The sequence below is a fragment of the Typopeltis vanoorti genome, chromosome 11 (genome assembly GCF_054136105.1).
Source record: "Typopeltis vanoorti isolate ZY-2024b chromosome 11, IOZ_Tvanoo_1.0, whole genome shotgun sequence".
Lineage (NCBI taxonomy): Eukaryota > Metazoa > Arthropoda > Arachnida > Uropygi > Thelyphonidae > Typopeltis > Typopeltis vanoorti.
Window position 1 is genome coordinate 132,744,556 of NC_143559.1, and position 22,520 is coordinate 132,767,075.

Consider the following 22,520-nt stretch of genomic DNA (forward strand, 5'->3'; position numbering starts at 1 on the left):
CAATATTCTATTAATTAACTCTTTCTGATAATCATTACTATAGAAGCTATCTTTGTTCAACAGACAGCAACCTAAGTAATTTTTGATTAATTATAATATAACCCATCTATATATGCAGTACGTAAAGGGATATATAATATATGAGGGAGGTCTGAAAAGTTCTTGGCCTAACAATGAAAAAACGAATTTATATATTTCAAAATTATTTTTATTTTTCAACATGATCTCCCTTAAGACTAATACATTTATTCCAGCAATGCTCCAGTGCCATTATCCCAGCCATGTAGTGGTTCTCAGTAAGATCTGCAAAATACCCCTCTACAGCTGCAATCACCTCTTGATTCGAAGAAAAATGCTGACCAGCGAGAAAGAGTTTTGGGAAGAGATAGAAGTTAGAAGGGGGCCAATCTGGGGAATAGGGTGGATGCTCCAACAACTCATAGTGCAGATCCCTTAATTTTCCCATTGCCAAAACACTTTTGTGGGCAGATCCTGATGAAAGGTGATTTTTTTTCTTCTAGTCTGGTTAAAAGATTAGAATAATATTCCCTGGTTATTGTTTAACCCTTTTCAAGATAATTAATAAACAAATGCCTTTAGCATCCCAAAACACCGATGCCATGACCTTTCCTGCTGATGGAACTGACTTTGTCATCTTTGGCGCTGAACAACCAGCTTCTGTCCACTGTTTTGACTGCTGTTTGGATTGTGTAATGGTGAATCCAAGTCTCATCCATAGTAATAAATTGATGCACAAAATCAGTTTTATTCTTGTTAAAATGCTCCAAGCACTATTCAGAGATTTTCATGCGAGTGCATTTTTGATCTGCTGCGAGTAAGTGCGGCATCCATCTTGCGCAAAGCCTTTTCATTTGCAATTCTTCACGCAAAATATATCCTACACATTCTTTTGAAATGCCTATAGTCTCAGCAATTTCACGCACTTTAACTCGCCGGTTGTCCAATACCATATCGTGCACTTGATTTGATTTCTGGTATTGTTACACTTTCTTTGGAACTCCTTCACGTGGATCATCTTCAAGGCTGGTACGACCACGTTTAAACTCGGCAGCCCATTTCTTAATTGTTGAAAATGAAGGAGTGCCCATTTTCTGAACTTCGACTGAATTTCTTTTGGCAATAAACCTTCTTTTACAAAGAATCTTTTAACCACATGATACTCAATTTTATCCATTTCAAGGGATACAGACAATATTTTGCTTCAGACAGCTGTATAAAACAAACTACTTGATAGAATGACTTGCAATTTCACATGGATGCTTATGACAGATGTACCAACTTAGAAAAAAGATCGTGCCAATAGTGTTGCCATCTATGGTCGAGGCTTTTCAGACCACACACGTATTTCTAATGTCTCATTTTTTAATGAGTCACCTGAATGTTGCAAGGATAATTATATGATCTGTATTCTAATAATTTTTATTGATAACAGACTATTTGTTATCAGTTTCATGTCAACAGCATTATCTATCTTCCAGATTCATTCATTCGTATGTTTTATGTTTCACCTCCACTGCAATCTAACATATTTACAATGCTACTCTGCTATAATGTTCACTTCTCACAATTCAAAATCTTTATCCTGTACATAGATAAGCTGGATAATCCATTATTATACTATTCATCTCCATACCATGTCAATACTATACTTGCCACAACACCAGTACTTTACTCTGATATGAAATGGCCAAATACATATTTTAAAATGACCTGATTTCAATTCTCATCAAGATGAGAGGAATCTTTATATGGGTTTTTTTAAACTGAAGGTGAGTTAATAAATCTCATAGAAGTATCAGGAGTTTTTATTCCTGGAACTTGTTTTTTTTTTCATTCTACATACAGAAAAATTGACCAGAACAAAGGACACAATTTACAGAGAAAAAACTATTACCAGACAGTAGATGTGTGTGACAGAGTGTCCTCTTGTGATGAGTCCTTTGACTCCTTGGAGGTGTCAGATATTTAGAAGATAATGCATGTAATACACACATTATTATATTTTTCCTACTGGGGTAGAGTGCCTTCTGTTATGAGTCCTTTGAACATATGCCAAAATATCTGACACCTTGGAGATGTCAGATATTTTGCCTCTGCCAACTAGGAAGAAAGGGGGATGGGGGGAAACTGCTATAGATGATACTGAAATGGATATCTTTTGAAAAATAATAAAAATAAAAAATCCTAAAAACAGATGATTCATTCTTTAGAGTTATTGGCGGTAAGTTTCTGATATCCTATTTCCATGAATTTCAAATAACATTCCTTTTTGTAAAAAGATCAAGGAACTTTCTCTAACCTTAGAAGAGCTATCTAGATGGAAAATGAGAACTGAAACTGGGAATTGGATACCACTATATCAATGAGAACTAAAATTAGCAGATAATCCTGGTGAAATTGTGGATGACTATATTTATCTTGGACAGTTAGTTTTTAAGAAAAAATAAGATACATATATTAAACGGCTTTCTTTTTAAGTACATAGGCAAATTTCTAACGGAAGATCTTTATATGTGATTCTTCTATTTATTTCTTTATCTTATTTTTCAAAAAGAAATGGGCAATCAGTAAAAAACAGGAAGAAAAACTGCATTTGGCCAAAAATGGGGAAAAAAAAAAAGACAGAGAAAAGAAAGAATGCTCCACATAACAAAAAGGGATATAATTAGAAATAATAGGATGAAAGAGATTATTATTGGAATAGAGGATAGTGTGAAGAATTGTGAAGCATGTAAATGGAGATGGGCTGGCTATATTAGCAGATTAACAGATGAAAGATGGACAAAATTAAGCACTGAGTGGATACATGAGAAGGAGAAAGAAGGAAAGGTCACCAAAGAACAAGTTTCGATTTTGGGAATGATTTACAAGGGTTTCAGAAGAGATGGTGGGCATTGGCTAAAGACAGAAAGAATCGGAAATTTAAGGAGAAGGCTTCTATCCAGCAGCTGACAGAAAGAGATTAAAAGAAGAAGAGAGAATTCTTCTTCTTCTATGTACTGTAAAACTTTTGAATTTTATAATATAGCATTCAAATGATCAATAGACAATATTATGAAGCAAAACTCGCACTTCTAATATATAAATAATAAATAAACCTTCTAATAAATAAACACACACAAACATGCTTTCATTTTTAACGAAGTATTATAATCCAAAACTCACTCTTCTAATATTAAAACATCAAGAGAAAGATCTCCTGGATTAGCAACAATATAGGCCCAGCCTGAAGTTTTCATACTAGCTCCTGCATCAAGAAGTTTACTAGCCATCTGCCACCAGAATGAAGTCATACACAGCCAAAGGGCATTTTTGCTTTGACAATTACTAGCATTCACCTGAAAAAATAATTCATTATGCTTTTTTTTTTTTTTTAACAGCCATATTTTTATGTAATACTAACATTAATTATTAATAAGAATTAATAAATACAGGAAAGATTGAGTTTAGTGAATAATAAACTAATAAACAGATATAAGAGAGATGTGATGTCTTAGCAGGAATCTTAAACTAAAATGTTCACTAGAAGACCAATTCAGTATCTTACAGCACTGCAGGCAGAGGCGTAGCTAGAGAGGAGGGGAGGGAGCGGTCTGCCCCAGGCGGCACTTTGAACCTTTTTTGAACTTTTACAGTTAATTCTAAAATACAGTCTGGAGAACTCATTTCCAAATATTGTAATACTACTGCGAATTTTCCTCACAATTGCTGTAAGTGTTGCTAGTTGTGAGAGGAGTTTTTCTAAATTAAAATTGATTATGAATTACCTACATTACTATGAAACAGACTTCGAAAATGTCATCGACGATTTTGCTAACAGAAAAGCAAGAAAAATAACATTTTAGATTGTTGAAATTAAGGTTTTACTTCAAAAATAAACATAGTGTTTTAATTTATTTCCCTATACGTGGTTTGACTTTTTGTAGTATTTTTGGTGTGTATTGAGAGAGGCGACAAAAGCTCTAGTTACACCACTGACTGCAGGACACACTTTTTTTTTTTTTTTTTGCATTACAGTAGACAGTCACAACAGCATAGCTTTCCATTTGAAAAAGCCTGGTTTCAAACCTTATCATAATAATGTGAGGAACATTTTTATGATTTTTTTTTAAAATGAGAATGGATTAGCCAGATCTGAGAATACATGTTCGCAGTCATAATACATTTAATGGATGCAATGGAGATATTGGATTTTGGAGTGAGGTAGAATCAAGTCTGGAACTCCATGACACAATGAAGAATTATGGTATTTAGCAAATAAAGTGAAAACATAGTAAATCAGCATCTTTTAAAACAAAAATGATGCAGTCTGACAGAATACAAAAAAAAAATAATAATAAAATAAAATAAAATAAAATAAATAAATAAATTCTTGTCTGCTTGTTTCCTAATAATAATAAATTTAGTTTAATCCTTTATCCAAGTGTGAGCAAAAAAAGTTTGCGCCTGAAAGTATCGTCAGGACTGGGATAAGGTGGTACAACACCAGGGCGACTCCTTGCAAAGGTGGAGCAAGCTACCAACACGCCTATCTCAGTATCTCCCATAATGCAAAACACATCTCCTTGCGGATATGTCTAATGTTATGCATTAAGGGAAGGGCCACTACCCAGACTAGTTTCGACCTTTATTGAAGTCTCTTCAGTGGGAGCCAGGCCCAAGTGGAGATACCAGTCAGAAGCATTAGCAAGGTCATCTCTACCTATAGGAGTTGCCAATTGGTGTGCCACCTTTTTAATAAATTACTCTGGATTTAGAGGAAGATGTTGAAAGTTTATTTTTCACTTGGTTAGAATATAATAAATTTAGTTTAATCCTTTATCCAAGTGTGAGCAAACAAAATTTGCCAATACTAGGATTTTACAGATTATTGAAGAAAAAATTAAAAAGCTTGAGAACAGGAACCAAACTTTGGAGATTCAGTGGCAAGCCTTGAGAAAGATTAGGGGCACTAACAGAGAGCATCAATGGCAATATCATATTAAAAACAAGGATATTAAGAAAGACCTTGACATTGTCAGCATCCACAAATGCGTTAGCAGAGCTAATCTCAGGTGGTATAGTCACTTAAACAGAATGGGAGAGGAAAGATTAGTAAAACAAGTGTTCTCTGCCAGGTTGGCAGAGAACACTTGTTTTGAGATAGATAGATGTGGAGAGGATCCAGAGGCGAGTGACTAAGATGATAGCATAGATAGGTCCATAGTGGATCTATGGTGGACCAAGATCCACCTACAGGGTGTTCGAGATAAATTTGACATATTTATAATTAATTATATTTTTCCGTAAGTTACATGTATTAACACACACTTCTCTTCATTTAAAAGTTTGGACCCTTCTTCATTCATATACAAGATGTCAGAAAGGATGGATAGCTGGAACCCACCTGAATCATGGAAGAGAATAACTTGTATCATGATGATTCGTTCCCGCCATCAAAATAAGGATATTACGACTGCTGCCCAATGCTCCCTGAATACAGTAAAAACAATCAGGCATGAACTAGAGACTTGCAATGGTGACTACGAGGATGTAGCAAGAAGAAAGATCCCTAGCAGACGATCTGATTGCGTTCGTACAGCAGAATTCCTCGCAAATCTGCAGGAACAGGTGTTGAAGAACCCTGGCATTGGAATTCGGGCTTTGTTCGTGGAGTTGCTAACTGTAGTCAAGCCCTGGATAACAAGGGCAGCCAATGGTAGGCCGTATGTATGGCAGCAGGATTCGGCCCCTTGCCACACCTCTGGGAAAAGTCAAAAATGGTTGTCTGAAAATTTCTACGACTTCACCAGTCCAAATGTTTGGCCTCCAAACTCCCCAGACCTTAACCCCATGGATTATTTTGTATGGGGCGCAGTTGAAAAAGACACCAATCGCACTTCCAGTAATAGAAAAGCCCAGTTAATGGATAAAATTAAAACAGTTTTTGCAGCCCTTCCCAGGGAGACTGTAGCATCAGCTTGTTCGAGGTTCCGAAGCAGAATTGAAGCTGTGATCGATGCTAATGGTGGTTATTTTGAGTAAATCTTGTTGATAGTATTGTAATTAACTCTGCCTGTAATGTTTTTTTGTCAATTCATTAAATTTAATAGATACAAAGAAGATTTTCTTTTTCCTTACGAAACTGTCAAATTTATCCCGAACACCCTGTATATCTTGGTCTACCCAGAGATAGACCAAGATATAGATGAATTGATAGTAAAAAGTGCTTTATATGATAGAAATATAAAATCTGATAATGTTGGAGTCTTGACAAGTAATAGACTGATTTGGAGGAAAATTGTAGATAGGAAGTTAGTAATGATGTAAATTTTTCATGTAGTACTATCACATCCTGTACAGCCCTTGAGGATATATGGCAAGAATTTGATGATGAAGATGAGGAGTAGGAGGATTTCACAGGACTTTACTCTTTTACCAACCAACTCTCTTTCTTCTATACATCAACTTTCATTTGACTGCAATCTAATCCACTGCTTTGCTAATGTACATCGCAAATACATTGCAGTTCTTATTTGATAAATCTTACACTATAAAAATGAGAAAAACGTATAATTACATTCTTCTACAATCTATATTCTAATCTTCAAATCACTTTTTGATGGAATTTTGACATTCTTGTTAATGTAAATAATTGCAGATTTCAATTCTAAGTTATTCTCACAAAACACTCTTTTCCAGTCTTACTTTTGACAAGATAAGATCTATTCTTGGGCCAAACTCTAACCTCAAATTTTTCTTGGCATAAGTATTGTCTCCACGGCATCCAAGAAATTGCATTTTTTTTTGCTCTAGACGTTATTTTCAACCTCTGAACAACTGTTAACCATATACAAAACCATAAATTTATTGAACTATTTAATAATTTTTTCATATATGGAGTGGTGTCTCCAAGAGTTGCCTAAAATTCCTCAATTCAGTAGAGAGAGAAAAAGAGAGAGAGTAATTAGATCTTTCAGCAATTCTCCATATTCTATGCAGTTGTCAATATTCTGCCGCATATGTTTTCTGTCACATTTACATATTAATCAGAATTAGCATCAGCAGTTTCTTCGCTCTCCTCTAATCCTGTTAAAACATGCAGTAACTACTCAGCACCTCTCTCTTCACAATTCAATTCCAATCTCAGAGAAGAAAATTTTCTTCTCTGAGATTGGAATTTTTTTTTAATTTTTTTTTTTTTATACTTCTATTGCTGTATACTAAGCAACAGCCTTTTCCTGTTACATATTTCTAAGAGAGTGCAACTGATCTGCTGTTGTTCAAATCCAGTATTAGTAATTACTTCTTTCTCTTGAATAACCTCTTATGTATAGTATGATATTAAGACCCATGAAAAAGAACCTTCACTTTAAACTGTTATATCTCGTGCATAGTGAATCTGTGGCAAGGAAATATGCAAGTTAATTGTTAAGAGTTTTAAAACTTTCAAACAAAAAAGGAAGGAAATCAGAGAGGAAATTAATTGTTTAGAACAGCGTTTCTCAACCTTTCTAAGCCCAAGAACCAGTAAAATGCCTAAAACAATTCTGCAGACCACTAAGTTATGTAATTTTTTTTTAAATGTATGTGGGGATTACTAACGTTTACATATACATATTTATATACAACATTTACAATTACATTTACATATTATATATGAAAACATAATTAAGTTGGAAGTAAATGATTAGAAGTGTATCATTACTGAACAAAGTTTTAATTTTTATTAAACAAATAAAGATATCAGTTTCTGATTTGCTGTGGGCAAATGAATGGGTATGTCAGTGCCATCCTGCTGAAATCCCCATTCATCTGCCCACAGCAACATTTATATTTTATGTTATCCCCATCCATCTACCCACACTTATAAGCTCATCCCCACAACAACAATTTTAGCGCCGTTGGTACCATAGGCAAATGAATGGGGTAGGTCAGCAGTGTCCCGCTGCAATCTTCATTCATCTGCCCGCAACGACGTTTATCTTTAATCCCCATTCATCTACCCACAGCAACTTTTATATTTTATATGTTATCCCCATTCATCTGCCCATACTCACGAAGCTAGCCCCACAACAACTTTTATCTTCATGTACTCTCTTGATTTGACCTGCGACATGTAAACTGTTTCCATTCACTAAGTGCCTTGTGAGACGAGGGAAAATGTTGTTCTTATCTTACTCCATTCATCATAATACTGAATACAAACTCGACATCCATGGATTCCATCATGGATAACATCCCTTGTCCTGTCTAAACCATCCCCAGCATATACCCAAAATTTTCACTGAGAACATCCCAAAGCCATTAATGCCCCCCCCTTCCTTCCACACACACACACACACACACATCCGACGATACGAATCGCCTTATTTCCCCGAGGAATTTTCCATGACCAGCAAAAAAAAAATTAAGACATCCTCTTATGTGAGGTCATTCCCAATATCTATAAACAGTCCAACCCATGATGTCAGTCGCAAAGTGCCATTCACGTGGTCGGGCGCATTTTCCTGCCAGTGAGCGTATATACTGTACGTATGTGATTTGTACTAATCGTGTTATGATGGTGATTTTAATTATATCTGTCCTGTTTTATCCAGAGTGTTCATCATAAACCTGACAGATTCATTAATCATGTGGTGGTTTTATTTATATCCGTCTTGTGTGCTGCTTGTATTCGTTACGTTGTGATGTGCGTTTCTGTACAATCCGTGACCGTATGGATTTTGTTGTCTGCATGTGATGGATTCGGCATGCTCGGTCACATATTCCTGCAAGCGACCGTACGAGATACGGAACTTTGCTAAACGGGACACGGGCAGCTATCCTTCTCACCAGCAGAGCTAAGCCTCACCGTGACGTCACTTTGCGTAACTTTCATTTCATCCCGGATTTTCGAAATGGATTAATTCGAAAACCAGTAACGAGAATAATCGGAAACTGTAATCAAAATAAATAATAAGAAATAATTATGTTACTAATTACTTTTAATGAGATGGTTCAGCTTCTCAGCCTTTGCAGAGTTGCTGGATATCTGGCTCAATATTGGTCAACTTCAGTCAAAGATAGGCACACACACACTAAGACGATTTCTGTATTTTGTTTTTATTTGAAGGAGCGCTGAAAATCCTTTCTCACAAAGATAGGTTGTAGAAACTGCATGACGATTTTCAGTGTTTATTCAGGAAATTCACTTCTTACTGAAGGCGAGATCCAGAATCAAGCCAAACCAAGTTCACGGAATTACATTTTAAGCCTACTGTCACTTGAAAGCTCGATTAACTGTTCTTTTTTATAATGAAAGGTCGTTCTCCTCGTGACAATAAGCTTGAAATAGATCTCAAACCCACAGAAATTTCTTATAAAAGTTATTCGGAAAATATGTTTCCAAATTCTGTTCCCGAGTTTTTAGGAGGTCACAAACCCTTCCCAGAAACTCAGAATCAACATAAAGATCATTTTCCACTAAAAAGGATTCCAATGTTGGAATAGGTGCAAATTGTCTGTCTTTTACATAATTAATGCACAACACCAGTTTTTTTTTTTTCTCAAATGCCTTTATTTTGTCGTAGCATCAAGAACAGTTAAAGAATTTCCCTGAAGGGAGAGATTTAGTTCATTTGATTTAAAAAAAAATGTTTGAAAGATAGGATAGTGTTGATAACCATGCTTCATCAACAAGGAGTGATACAAAATTAGAATTATGTTCATTTACAAACAATAAAACTTCGTGCCTTAACTGAAATGAGCTTGTTAGTACTTTGCCCCTGGAAATCATCCAGCGAATTTCAAAATGAAGCAAAAGTTGTATATACACACTGTCCATTTCATTGCCGAATACTGAAAATAACCTGTTATTTAGCAGTCGAGCCTTAATAAAATTAACTAGCTTTACAGCATTGTATAGCACAGCTTTAAATTCTTGTGGCATTCCTTTGGAGGCCAACCTTTCCCTATGTATGAAACAACATACCCAATTCATATCCGGAGCCACTTCCTTGACCATAGAAACAACCCCACTATGTCTGCATGTAAAGATGCGAGCTCCATCCAAAAAGAAGCCCATGTATTTTCCCACTGGATCCCTTTGTGTATTATGTAATTATTGAGAGTGTGAAATATTTCTTCTCCAGTTGTTCGGGATGACAAAGTTCTACAAAACAGAATCGTTATGAATGCTGTTATCATGCGCATATCTTACGTAGTATATTAACTGTGTATCATCTGTAACATCAGGAGTCTCGTCTATTTGTAACGCATAATGCATAGAGATAGATGCTTCCAGTGCCTTGCTATTAATCGAACCCATGGCTGAAACTAAATCTTTCCCAAGATTAATTAATGTCACTAAGCGTTGCTGAAATTGTTTTTTTTTTTTTTTAATTTGCTTATTTTTCTAAATGTCAGAGTTTCGCAGGTTTCATGCACTCATTCGACAACACTTCATAACACAAAACACATTGAGGTTTCTGTTCATTTTCATCTCCATACCAAGTAAACCCGAATTCCAAATATGAACTGTTATGTCTACTGTATTTTTTCGTTGCACGGCTTGTTTCTTCTACTTTAGTATCAGATTCCTCGCCGTTACAACACGTGTATCACAATTAGGGTTAGCATCACCTGTTTCATTTGCTCTTCTTTTCAAAGTCCTAGTTCTAAGCCACTTTTTCATTATTAAAAAATGTTTCCGAAAAATATATAAATACTGGGGTTAATTCATGACACGCTTTGTCCAAGTATCATTTAACACTTTTGAAGGTATACTGAGCCTTAGTTGAAGGAGGAAAACCTTCAGTAATAAAAATCAATAAACAACAAGCAATTGGTTGAAATGTGGATAACAAATGTTCATTTCAAATCTAACAAAACAGCAAGGGAAGGCAGAAGCAATAAAACTATATTGTTGTTCACTTCACCCCTCTTTTATTATTCGTGATTCTGCAGCTACAATTCAGCGGCAGAATGACGAATAATAAAAGAGGAGTGAAGTGAACAACGATATAGTTTTATTGCTTCTGCCTTTGAACATTCTGATGGTATTTGTTGTTGTTTTTTAAGTCTCCATTTGATTTCAATAATTTTTACTTACTTATTATTCTTGTTGAGAGGCTTATATGCTGGTTAAACATGATAACTAATATTTAAGGAATTGACAGCGTATACTAGAAATATAGATTAAATAAACTTTAATGCATACTTTCCGATATTTCGGCGAACGTCACGTTGCCATCTTCTTTGGAACTTACTACAAAGACACGTGCACACAAGTACTAATAACAGCAAATGAGACTGAAGCTAGGAAGCTAGCGTTTTCCTAAAGTCCTGATGTTGCCCCCTGGCGGGCTATATTGGTAGTTCTTGGCCTTTGGGCTGAAGTTCTTCTGATAAAAGTTTCCCAAATTTGGGGCAGTCTCATGCATCCAAATTTGTTGAGGTTTGGCATGTTCCTAAGGGCCGAGGCTGATTCCATGAATAGTCTTTCATACTTGAACTTGCTGCGGTGTATTACTGTGGCTTTCTTCCATCTTATTCTGTGGTGAATATCCGTGGTCTGCAAGCCCAGAGTGGCTGTACTGGTGAAATCGGATGTAATCCTTGTGTTCTGAGATTCTGATATTTGCTGTCCTGCCTGTTTGGCCAAAGTAGGACAGTTTACAGCTGCAAGGGACCTGGTATACACCAAGCAAGTCTAGGGGAGGTGGTTGGTCTTTGGTGGAGCGGATAAGGGATGCCAGTTTTCTATGTGGTCTGTAACAAGTGGTCAAGTCATGTTTTTTTAAGATTTTATTGATTTTTTTCCGAGGTGCCTCGGATGTAGGGAATGGTGATGGATTTAGAGTAATCTTTTTTGTGAAGGGGAGGGGGTGGTGGGTTGTGGATAACTGGGTTAAGTATTTTTTGGATTTTTTGGAGGGGGTAGCCGTTGGCTGAGAAAGTGTCACGGATGTGATTTAGTTCAGTGGTTAGGGCTTGATCATTAGAACAGATTATTTTTGCCCTGTTGAATAATGTTTTAATAACTCCATATTGTTGTGAGGGGGGGGATTGTTGGTGAATGTATCTGCCTGTATGGGTGGGTTTTCTATAAACTGAGAAAACCAAGGTTCCATCAGGTTGGCGGGTAACTAGTGTGTCTAGGAAGGGGAGGTTATTGTTTTCCTCTTTTTCCAGGGTGAATTTAATTCTAGGGTGTTGGTTGTTCAAGTGTGTTAGGAAGGAGAGGAGTGAATCTGGGCCATGTGGCCAAATAGCGAAAACATCATCAATGTAGCGAAGCCATATGGTAGGTTTTTGTGGGGCTGAGTTTAAGGCTTTCTCTTCAAACGTCTCCATGAAGAAGTTGGCCAAGGGTGGGGAAAATGGTGAACCCATGGCTGTCCCCTCTATCTGTTTGTAGAATTTTTCCTGCCAAACGAAATAGCCTGAGTTCATTGTAAACTGAAATAGGGCTGAGATATCGGGAGGAAATTTAGCTTGGATTAGCTCTAAGGTTTCTTTGAGGGGGACATTCGTGAATAGGGAGGAGACATCAAAACTGACCTATGTCATTATGTTGGAGTGTAAGGTTTTCTATACTGGCTTTGAAGTGGGCTGAGTTTTTTTTATGTGTGATGGTGTATTGCCAGTATAGTGTGAGAGCGCTTTGGCTAAATGTTTGGTTAGTTTGTAAGTGGGGGAATCAATGCCATCCACTATGGGATGTAATGGCACATTTTCTTTGTGTATTTTTGGGAGCCCATATATGCGGGGGGGGGGTCTAGAGTTATAGGGTTTTAGTCTGTTGGTAATCTCCACAGGCCAAGAAGTGACCTTCTTAAGGAGCCTATGGAGTTTTCTAATTTGTGAGTTGGTGGGATTGTAATCAATGGGGAGGTAAGTGGAATGATCTAATAATAAAGCCTTGAGCTTACCTGTGTAGTCTTTAAGATTGAGTACCACAGTGGCGTTCCCGTTATCCGCTTTGGTGATCACTATTTTTTTGTTTCTCTTCAATTCTTGTAGTGCCTTGTATTCACTAATGGATATGTTGGATTTTGGAGGTTTTGCTTTATTGAGAACACAGGCTACATCCAATCTAATATCGTTGGCGATGTGGTTTGGAAGTTGGCGAATCCCGCGTTCAATTTGGATCATTAATTCCTCGGCCAGTAATTTCTTAGGAGCAATGGCGAAGTTGTGACCACGTGACAGAGCGTGGAGTGCTTCTGGCTTTAAGGTAGCTGACGAAAGGTTAACAACAGTGCTGGTTTGTAGTTTAGGTTTGGACGCCGAGTTCTTTATTAATTTATCAAACTTGTTGATATGTCGGCTCCGTACTCGTTCAAATTCTTTTTTAGCTGCCGTACACGAGACGTCATGTAGGACCGACCAAAGCTCGTGATTCAGCGTAAGTGAAAGTTCATTTTCTAGCGTTGAAATAGCTCTGTTTATGTCGGCTAGGGAACCGCGTGTAGCGGTAATTTGCTCCCGAAGTAATGCCTGGCTAGCGCGGTTGTAAATACGGAGAGCTTTCTGTGAGATGAAGCGGTGTTTAAATTTAACACAGTTCGGGATGACTTGTTTATCCCGGCAGCGTTTTAGGAATGCCAGACGGTTAAGTTGTCTGGATAATTTCAGCTTCAGTTTGCCGTAATGGCGGGCCTTGCATGCGAAGAGATCTCGGTGGATGATCATTATTCTTGTTGAGAGGCTGCACACAAGTACTAATAACAGCAAATGAGACTGAAGTAGGAAGCTAGCGTTTTCCTAAAGTCCTGATGTTGCCCCCTGGCGGGCTATATTGGTAGTTCTTGGCCTTTGGGCTGAAGTTCTGATAAAAGTTTCCCAAATTTGGGGCAGTCTCATGCATCCAAATTTGTTGAGGTTTGTGCACGTGTCTTTGTAGTAAGTTCCCAAGAAGATGGCAACGTGACGTTCGCCGAAATATTGGAAAGTATATATTAAAGTTTATTTAATCTATATTTCTAGTATACGCTGTCAATTCCTTAAATATTAGTTATCATACTTACTTATTAAATTTTAATTTGTTTGGATAAAAAAATATATATTTATTTAATTAATTTAAGTCTGCCTGCGGATCACCTGTCTCATTGTCGTGGACCACAGGTTGAGAAACACTGGTTTAGAAGATATAATTCATAAAAGTATTTTATTACTATTATTATCATCAGGCCTCCAATAGTCAAATGACTCATTGTCGAAGGCTCCCACTTTCACAATACATAGCTCATCATACCATGCATTAAATGCATTTACCATCTCTACACTCATAGGAAACGTATTGTAATCACTCACCACCACCATCCATGCAAAAAATTTATTACCCCCTCCCCCCACACACAAACACATCCACTCGCATTATTCTACCATTTTACTTATACAGTTTACCTCTTGTATGAAAAACCTCATCCACATAAATCTGACAATAATAATCCTTATCAACTTATGTCTTGATCATATCCCTGCCCCTCTCTTATCCACTAGACTGCAAACTACATTTCCTCAATCTTTCTTCATATTCAACATTCCATACACTATCTTAGTTAATCATTTCTGTATCCTTTTCAATATCTCTTCATCCTTTTGAAAAACAAATCTGCACATAGTAATCCATATGCAGGATCAAGGCCATATGTAAAAAAGAAAGGAGATCAAGGCCACAATCTCCTTTCTTCTATACATCAGTGTCCTCTCATCATTACCATAATTCTTTGTCCTGTCCTCACAATTTTAGCAATGAACTCTGTAAATTTTAGGTCATTTCCACCATCATTCCTAGATCTATTATCTCCTCCATCTCCTCTAAGATATCTCCATCTAAGATTGTATACTATGTATTCCCATATTTGTTTCCCAAATTTTAAAACATTACACTTTGAAACACTGAAACAGCAACTTAACTCAATAGCTCATTCACCTAGTCTGTCATCTTGCTAAGCCACAGCATCTGCTCTACTCCTCACAGCTCTCCTCACTTTGCGTCATCTACATATTAGCATTCAAACCTTTCCCAATAATGTTAACAATTACAAAATGGACTCAAAATGTAAAAATGATAAAAAAAAATCCTTAGCCTGCTCAAAGTAAGTTTTATTATAATAATAATAATGAACTCACACATGAAAAGTGACAAGACCTACAACACAACAGTGCCATGTGTGGGGAAAGTGATTAAGAAGAAAGATGTAATCTATTAATGTTTCTTAAAAAGTTAGCAATTGTACTCATTAGGGAAAACAGTAGGGAGAGGGGATTGTTCCAGAGAACTGAGGTGGAAGGAAGATGAGAAATTCATTTGGTATGTTTGGGGTTGAACAGTAGTTCTTACATGATTAGAAGAACGTGACGGAACAGTAGTGGACAGTTCAGTAGAGCACTGCCCCATGGAAGTAACTACAGAAAAGGCATAATAGAAAAACAACACATATGGAAAAGTGAATCTGAAGGGAATCTGTGAAAAGGGGGGCACCTATTAAGAGGATTGCCCTCTTCTTCATATTATCAGGAATTCTTACGAAGGTTTTGAGTGCACCACAAAAACACGGGAACAATATTCCTTTGGCTGAATCTGAGAAAGTATTAGGAGTTGAAAGGAGGGAAGAAATGTTTTGAATGAAAAAGAAAACAGTTTTTTTTTTTAGAGGTGAGAAAGCTGTTGATGTAATATGTTTGTGCCAGGATAAGCTGGATGTGACAATCAGCCCAAGAAGGGGAAAATGATCATGAAAGGATATCAGAACATTATCAAAAAATAAGTGGGAACGGAGTAGGATCTTTCTTGCAGAAAAGACAGGACTGAGTTTTAATAGCATTGACATTCACTGAGTTGTTTTCAGCCCACTTAAGAGTGGTGAGGAAATTAGTGTTAAGTCACTGGTTATGGAGGAGATCTTGAGGGTTCAATAATTTGAGTATTACAGGAGTTTCTTGAATGAAGAAAAAGAATGGAGATTATTGTCATTAGCAAAACTATGAATAAGATTTGAAGTCAGAAAGAAAGAAAGAAAGAGACGGTCATTGATATAAAGGAGGAAGAAAATGGGGTGAGAATACAGAACCCTGGGGTACTTCACCATTGATAAAGAAATCTGATGAGAGGAAGCCATCCACCATGACATACAATGAAGGAGCAGCGAGGAAGATGACAAACCAATCAAAAGGGGAGGCTGACTGATTGGATTGCAAGCTTATTCAGAAGGCCTCAATGCAAAGCCATATCAAATATAAAATATCGAGAGTGACCACAAGGGTTTCTCCCAATTTTTCACTGGTCTATGTCCAAAAGTGGGTAAGGTTAGCAAGGAGGTCCTGCTGTAGAATGAGAATGGCAGATTTATTATTTATTTTATTTTATTTATTTATTTTTTTATTATTATGACTGTACACATAAAAGGTCACAGGACCTATAACATGACAGCACCATGTGTGGATAAGTACTTATGGAGAAAGATGTAATCTACTGATATTTAATCTGTTGGTGATTGCTAATTAACTGATGAGTCTCCAAGTAGTGAAAAAGCTGGTTGTTGATGACCTTCTCCATCACTTTGAAGAATATTGAAGTAGGAACGATGGGATGATAGTTTGATGGTTGATTTTTATCTCCCTATTTAGATGCAGGATAAAAACTTGCTTCCATGCTGTTGGGTAGATATCAGATGAATAATATAAGTAATATATTATGGGTGTAATTCTGGATCACAAGTTTTGAGCACAACTAGATGAGTACCTTCTGGACCAGGAGACTTATTAGTATCAAGATTAATCAGGATTTTTTCTGATGTCCTTATGGCAAAAAATAAGAGCAGATATGCAGTTTGTGGCAGTGCAGGAGGTGAACTGCCTTGGTTATCGACTTCTACTCATCTGTATAATGTACTATAGGTTTATAACTTTTCATGAGTGGGAGGCACAAAAAAACAGACCCTTGGGCCATACCACTAGTGACTTTCCTCTTCCAGGATACTGTTCCCCTCCCCATACACAATTTGCTAATACCTATCAGATAGCAAGTTGCCTACTAATCCCAACCACTTAAAATTTTAGCTACGTTCTAACTGGAGAGTAGGAACAAGTAACATATTTCGCTATTTAGACACAGTTGTTAGCAAAGATGGCATATAAATCTCGAAATACACAACAGAATAAACAAATCTAGGATGGTGGGGAGCAGTTGAATAAATTTACATGGAATACGAGAGAAAATAGCCAAAACACTAAACTCATCATCATCAAATTCCTGACATGTACCCTCAAGGGGTGTACAGGATATGATAGTACTACAATACTACATGAAAAATTTACATCATTACTAACTTCCTATCTACAATTTTCCTCCAAATCAGTCTGTTACTTGTCAAGACTCTAACATTATCAGATCTTATATTTCTATTATCTAAGGCAGTGGTTCTCAAAGGGTGTGCCCTGTGGTATTCCAGAGAAATATGTGTCCAGATATAAAAATAAATACAGTTACTCTATTATACCTTTTCATTACGGATATACTGCTCTTTTTGTCAACACATCATTATTATGTTAATTAACGGCGGTTTTTCTTGCAAAGGGAACAAGAATATGATTTATTCTTGTTGTGTATATTACTTATTTTAAAAGTGTTGGAAGTGGATGTTATGTGCATATTACTTATTTTCAGATAAATACACCCAAATAAAATGGATAGATTTCTCAAAACAAAGCATTGAAAAATCAGGAAGTGAGAAAAAGTTAAGTGCAAGTAAGAAAGCAAAATCGTGGCCTACTCACAAATATAATGAAAGTTATTTAAGCTTTGGTTTCACTTGGACCGGAAGTGAAGATCATCCTTTGCCACTATGTTTAGTATGTGGATGTAAAATGGCAAATGAATCATTGCTTCCTAGTAAATTGAGTAAACATTTTAAAACTATACACTTTAATTTACAAGATAAATCTGTAAGTTTTTTCAAGAGATTGTCTGAACAGCAAACAAAAGCAGCAAATTCTTTTAAAAGTATAATGACTGTTTCTAATAAAGCTCAAATCACTTCTTATCAAGGCAGTGATAGCAAAAAATATGAAAGATCATACTTTAGGTGAGTCACTTATTTTGCCTGCATGCAAAAAAATGGTCATGACAATGCTAGGAAATGAAGCAGCAATAAAAATAAGCAAGATTCCTCTGTCCAACGATACAGTTCACAGGCATATTATAGAAATGTCTTCTGATATCGAGAAAAATGTACAGTAATAAACTTCAGCATTCAAATTTTGCATTGCAAGTTGATGAGTCAACAGACATTACCAACAAGGTGCAACTCTTAGCATTCGTCCATTTTATAATGATCAAATAGTAAATCAGTTTCTTTTTTGCAAAGAATTAAGTATGTCTACAAAAGGTAAGGACGTTTTTAACATGGAAGTCGTGTGTAGGCATTTGTACAGATGGAGCCCCTCCCATGGTAGGCTGTGTTAAGGGCCTTACATCTTTTGTAAAAAAACAAAATGAGAATGTTATCATAACTCACTGCTTTCTTCATAGGGAGGCCTTGATTGCAAAAACATTGGGAGAAAAATTAAGAGAAGTTTTAGATCAAGTTGTTCAGATGGTAAACTTTATTAAACAAGACCTGCCAAATCGCGTTTATTCGAAAAGCTTTATATTGATATGGATTCCCAACACAGACGGCTGCTTTTACATACTGAGGCGAGGTGGCTGTCAAGGGGGGAAGTACTTACCCATGTACACGAGCTACGACAAGAACTTCTTGTGTTTTTTGAAGAGATGAAACAATTACATTTTTGTAACCTCGTTCGGTGCGAATTTTGGATTGCCAGGTTACAGTATTTGGCCGATATATTTCAGCAGCTCAATATTTTAAATAGTAGCATGAAAGGGAAAGAAGAAAATATTCTCACATCCACTGACAAAATGAAAGCGTTTCAGAGAAAACTACAGATTTGGAAAAGAAAAGCTGTTGAAGGTAATTTGGAAATGTTTCCATTGGTAAGTAACACCTGCATAAATGAAACACTTCCAATAATAGTTGAACATTTAACAAGTTTAGAAGAAAAATTGAGTTCTTATTTTCCATCACTTAACACTGAACAATACGATTGGATTAAAAACCCATTTATGGAAACTTCAAGTGATTTTGGTTTAACATTAACAGAAGAAGAAGAACTGGCAGCTATATCCACTGATCGTGGATTGATGATTAAACATAAGGAATTGTCTCTTGAAGCCTTTTGGATTTCTATAAAAGAAGAATATGTGACAATATCTAAAAAAGCTTTGAACATTTTACAACAATTTTCAACATCATATTTATGTGAATTAGGATTTTCTACCCTCACCACAATTACGTGTAAAAAGAGAGGAACTCTTCAATGTGTTGATGAGGAAATGAGAGTTTGCCTTTCAAATATATGCCCAAACATTGAAGCTATCACTAGGACACATCAGGCTCATGTTTCTCATAAACACAAGAATGAATAAACTTAAGGAATGTTTCATTTTATTTTTTTTTATTGCATTATTTTTTTTCTGTAATATTTGACTTAATTATTTAACATATTTCTCAAAAATTTGTATATAGTGCGCCTAGAATTATTTGTAGGATTTTAAATGCGCCCCAACTTCAAAAAGTTTGAGAACCACTGGTCTAAGGCATTTTGTACCATATCAATCCATCTATATCTTGGTCTTCCTCTGGGTCATTTTCCTGCAAACCTGGTTGAAAACACTTGTTTTGCTAATCTTTCCTCGCCAATTCTGTTTAAGTGACCATACAACCGAGATTAGCTCTGCTAACGCATTCCTGAATGCTGACAATGTCAAGTTCTTTCCTAATATCCCCGTGTTTAATATGATATTGCCATTGATACCATCTGTTCACGTCTCTAATCTGTCTCAAGACTCTCATATCTGCAGTCTCTAGTCTTTGGTTAAGTGCTTTACTTCTAAACAAGCTCTCAGATCCATAAGTTAAAACTGGTTTGAACACTGTCTTGTATAGAGCTAATTTAGTGTTCTGACTAATTTCTCTCTTATTTCATATGAATTTATTCAATTGACTTCCTACCATACCAGCTTTGTTGATTCTGTTGTCTATTTCCATATTTAATTTACCATCTAAAAATCATGCCTAAGTAGCTGAACTGTTTTACTTGTTCCACAGGTTCTCCATTCACAACACAGTTGACATTTTCAACCATTCTGCCTATTTTCATTGTCTCTTTTTATTGCTGACTTTCATACCATATGTATTACAAGTTATTCAATATAGTCAGGGAATCTTGCAGACTTGTAGGAGATTTATTTAGAAGTATAACATCGTCTGTATAAAGCAAAGAGATGATATTAACATCTCCAATTTTGATATCAGGTTTAATACCACTTTCCTTCGTAATATGATCCATATAGATAATGAATAACAGAGGGGATAATGACATCCTTGTCTCACACCAGATTTAACATTAAACCATCTTCCTGTACTTCCTTCAATCCTAACTGCTGATTTACAACTCAAATAAAGACTAAGTATTGCTTGATATAATGCCCCATTGACACCATATAACTGTAGCATATTGAATAGCTTCTCTCTTGGCACCTTGTCATATGCCTTTTCCAGATCGACAAAACTTAAATACATATCTTTGTTATATTCCCATGATTTCTCGACTATTTGTCATAAAGTGAAGATCTGATCCTGACAGCCTCTATTTGGCCTGAATCCAGCTTCTTCTTCACCAAGTTTCTCTTCCATAATCCTTCTCAACTGTTTCTCAAGTATACTAGCATAAATCTTACCAGGAACGCTCAGTAGGGAAATACCTCTGTAATTCTCAGTTTTATTTCCCTTTTTATATATGGGTACTATGAGAGCTCTACTCCAATCATCGGGAATTTGTCCCTCTGTCCATGCCTTTTGAACTATGCAGTGCAGTCACTGTAAGACTTTTATACCACCATACTTCAGCATTTCTGGTTGAGTATCATCTACCCCTGCTGCCTATGCACATTTGAAATTTCCTATTTCAAATTCCACATTTGAAGTAGAAAAAGCCTTTGATGGCTTTTTCTACTTCAAGTATGGATATGTATTCCTGACTGTATACAACACAACCTGAAGATATACATTATAATTCTACCATAGTGATTCTGTTTGTGGGGACAATTTCCAATAAGATTGCCAGACTCCTCATGCCACATGGAATACAAGTGGCTTTTAAACCTGCACAGACTATTCACCAATTTTTATGATCTCCGAAAGACAGTCATCCATTTTTTAAATATGCCAGAGTTTAAAACATTCCCTGCTCGTGTGGCTTGAACTACATTGGCCAGACTTCAAGAAGTTTTGAAATCAGGAAGAAGGAACACATAGGCGACATTAATAATAATAGAGAAGACAAATCGGGGTTAGCCTTTCATTTTTCTAGGACTAACCATATGATAGAATGGGATAAAAGCTGAATGCCCTACTTAGAGGAAGACTTCCGCTCCCGAATTATAAAAGAAGTCACAACAGTTCTCCGTTCAGAACAAATCCTTAATAGAAACCAAGGATTGATTTTGCCTGAGATCTGGAAGACCCTCATTAGATCTTTCAACATGCCAGAATTAAATTTTGCTGCCAACTACAGAACGTTCCTACATAACAACTAGCAGATCATACATACGCTATGCGTATGATGTATGTGTTCTTCTGCTTTTATAAAAATGCAATTGTATTCAGTTCATTTTATGAACTGAATACAATTTTTAATGTAAACAGTTTTTAGCGTTTAAGTGTTCTTATTTTTTATACATCTTTTACTTTGATGAAGCCAACAGCCACAGTTGGCGAAACTAGTTGGTATAATATAGTTTTAAAATAAATTTGACCAAAAAAACGCAAATAGTAGTCATTCATTCTCCTATACTGTTGAGTGTTTTTTACCACTGTGCTATCACTGCTTGTTTCTTTAGCAATTTTTCAAAGTAATTACTCCATACTTCAAGAATATCTTTTTCTTCTGTTTTCATGTCGCTTTTATCTCTAATTCCTTTTACAGTACTCTTTCCTCCATTTCTGAGCTTCTTCAACAACCTCCAGAATATTTTGCCACCTTCTTAAACTTTCAGTTCCTAATGTCCAATCAATAATTTTCCTCTAAATTAGGCTATCACTTATCACCACTCCAATATTGTCATATCTAACATTTCATTCTTGCGCTGAAACACATTGGTTTTTTTCCTGCCATCTTGGCATCAAACACCTGTTTTACTAACCTTTCTTCATTTATTCTGTTTAAGTGACCATACCTAACCTTAGATTAGGCCAGCTCACTCATTTTTGATTGTAAACAATGTCAAGTTCCTTCCTAATATCTTCATTTTTAATATGATTCTTCCACTGATGCTTGTTTAGGCCCCAAGTTTTTCTAAGAATTCTCATATCTGTAATCTCTAATTATTGATCAAGTTCTTTACTTCTAACCTAGCTCTTAGATCCATAACTTAAAACTGGTTTGAGTACTATCTTGTATACTGAAAG

At 36.1% G+C, this 22,520-nt stretch overlaps 1 protein-coding gene across 2 annotated transcripts in view; it reads right to left on the reverse strand.

Annotated features, from left to right (window-relative positions):
- LOC150102056 (uncharacterized) overlaps window positions 1–22,520 on the reverse strand; it is a 133,495-nt gene that overhangs the window by 38,078 nt on the left and 72,897 nt on the right. For both annotated transcript variants that reach the window (XM_090400511.1, XM_090400512.1), the window contains exon 7: window positions 3,187–3,359. In XM_090400511.1, the coding sequence (XP_090256637.1) occupies window positions 3,187–3,359 (173 nt within the window). The remainder of the gene's footprint in view (window positions 1–3,186; window positions 3,360–22,520) is intronic.